The sequence below is a fragment of the Vavraia culicis genome (assembly GCF_000192795.1).
Source record: "Vavraia culicis subsp. floridensis unplaced genomic scaffold supercont1.153, whole genome shotgun sequence".
In the NCBI taxonomy this organism is placed as follows: Eukaryota; Fungi; Microsporidia; family Pleistophoridae; genus Vavraia; species Vavraia culicis.
Window position 1 is genome coordinate 339 of NW_007360756.1, and position 841 is coordinate 1,179.

General features: G+C 37.6%; 1 protein-coding gene across 1 annotated transcript; it reads right to left on the reverse strand.

The window, feature by feature from the left end:
• Window positions 1–471: 471 nt before the first annotated feature.
• VCUG_02689 (uncharacterized protein) lies at window positions 472–841 on the reverse strand (the record flags this gene model as incomplete). The annotated part of the gene is made up of 1 exon (XM_008077508.1): window positions 472–841. A coding segment is annotated over one exon (370 nt), but the record flags the coding sequence as incomplete, so codon positions are not given.

Here is an 841-nt window from a genome sequence, read left to right on the forward strand (position 1 = left end):
GTACCAATATATTGAGAGATGAGGCTGGAGCTAAATAAAGCTAAGAAAACAATACAATGCAGAGCAACATCCTAAGCCCAGGGGTAATTATGGAAGTGCTAGTGTTGCAAACCAATATGAGGATTGGTGGCTGAGTCACGAGATCGATTCTCGTTTACAACAGTACATGATTCAAATTCCTCTATGCAACATTTTTGTGTTAATCTTTGAGGCCTTCAGATCACAAAACGACAAAGCGTGATAATGGTGAACAGGTTCAAAAAATAAAATGTATCACTGCAGACAGCAGTAGTGTTCATAGAGAATGTAAATACATAATCACAGGACGGTAAATGATGATATTTTAGGAATTCTCTAGCTACAGTTTTACCTCTACGGTTGAGATAGACATGTACCAACCCGAACCCAAAGCTATCATAACTATGGTAAACACGGACCTGCGACTGGATTGAAAAACTATGAAAGAATCAATTATGCCAATATTGATCGGAAAAAAAAGAACGGCTGATTAGAAAGGATAGTTGTTGTACTCGTATGTATCGTGCATATCAAGTCGCTATACATGTTATTTCCAAGTAGCATATTGTGATCAGCACAAGATGGTGGTGTTTGAACAAAGCGATCATCTGTAGATAGTCTGTGTAAAATATACGTCCTGGCAGTTAGTTTTGTGTGATCAGGACAGTCTACATCACTCCTTCCAGTCACACTGCACAAGAAAATCCTAATATGGTATATCAATGTAGAAGTGTCAGAAATTGCATGTATGGCTGATTGGTATGATGAGTTTGGTGTTAAGCAATAAAAATAAAATAGCTTGAAATGCCATAGTGCTACTGTA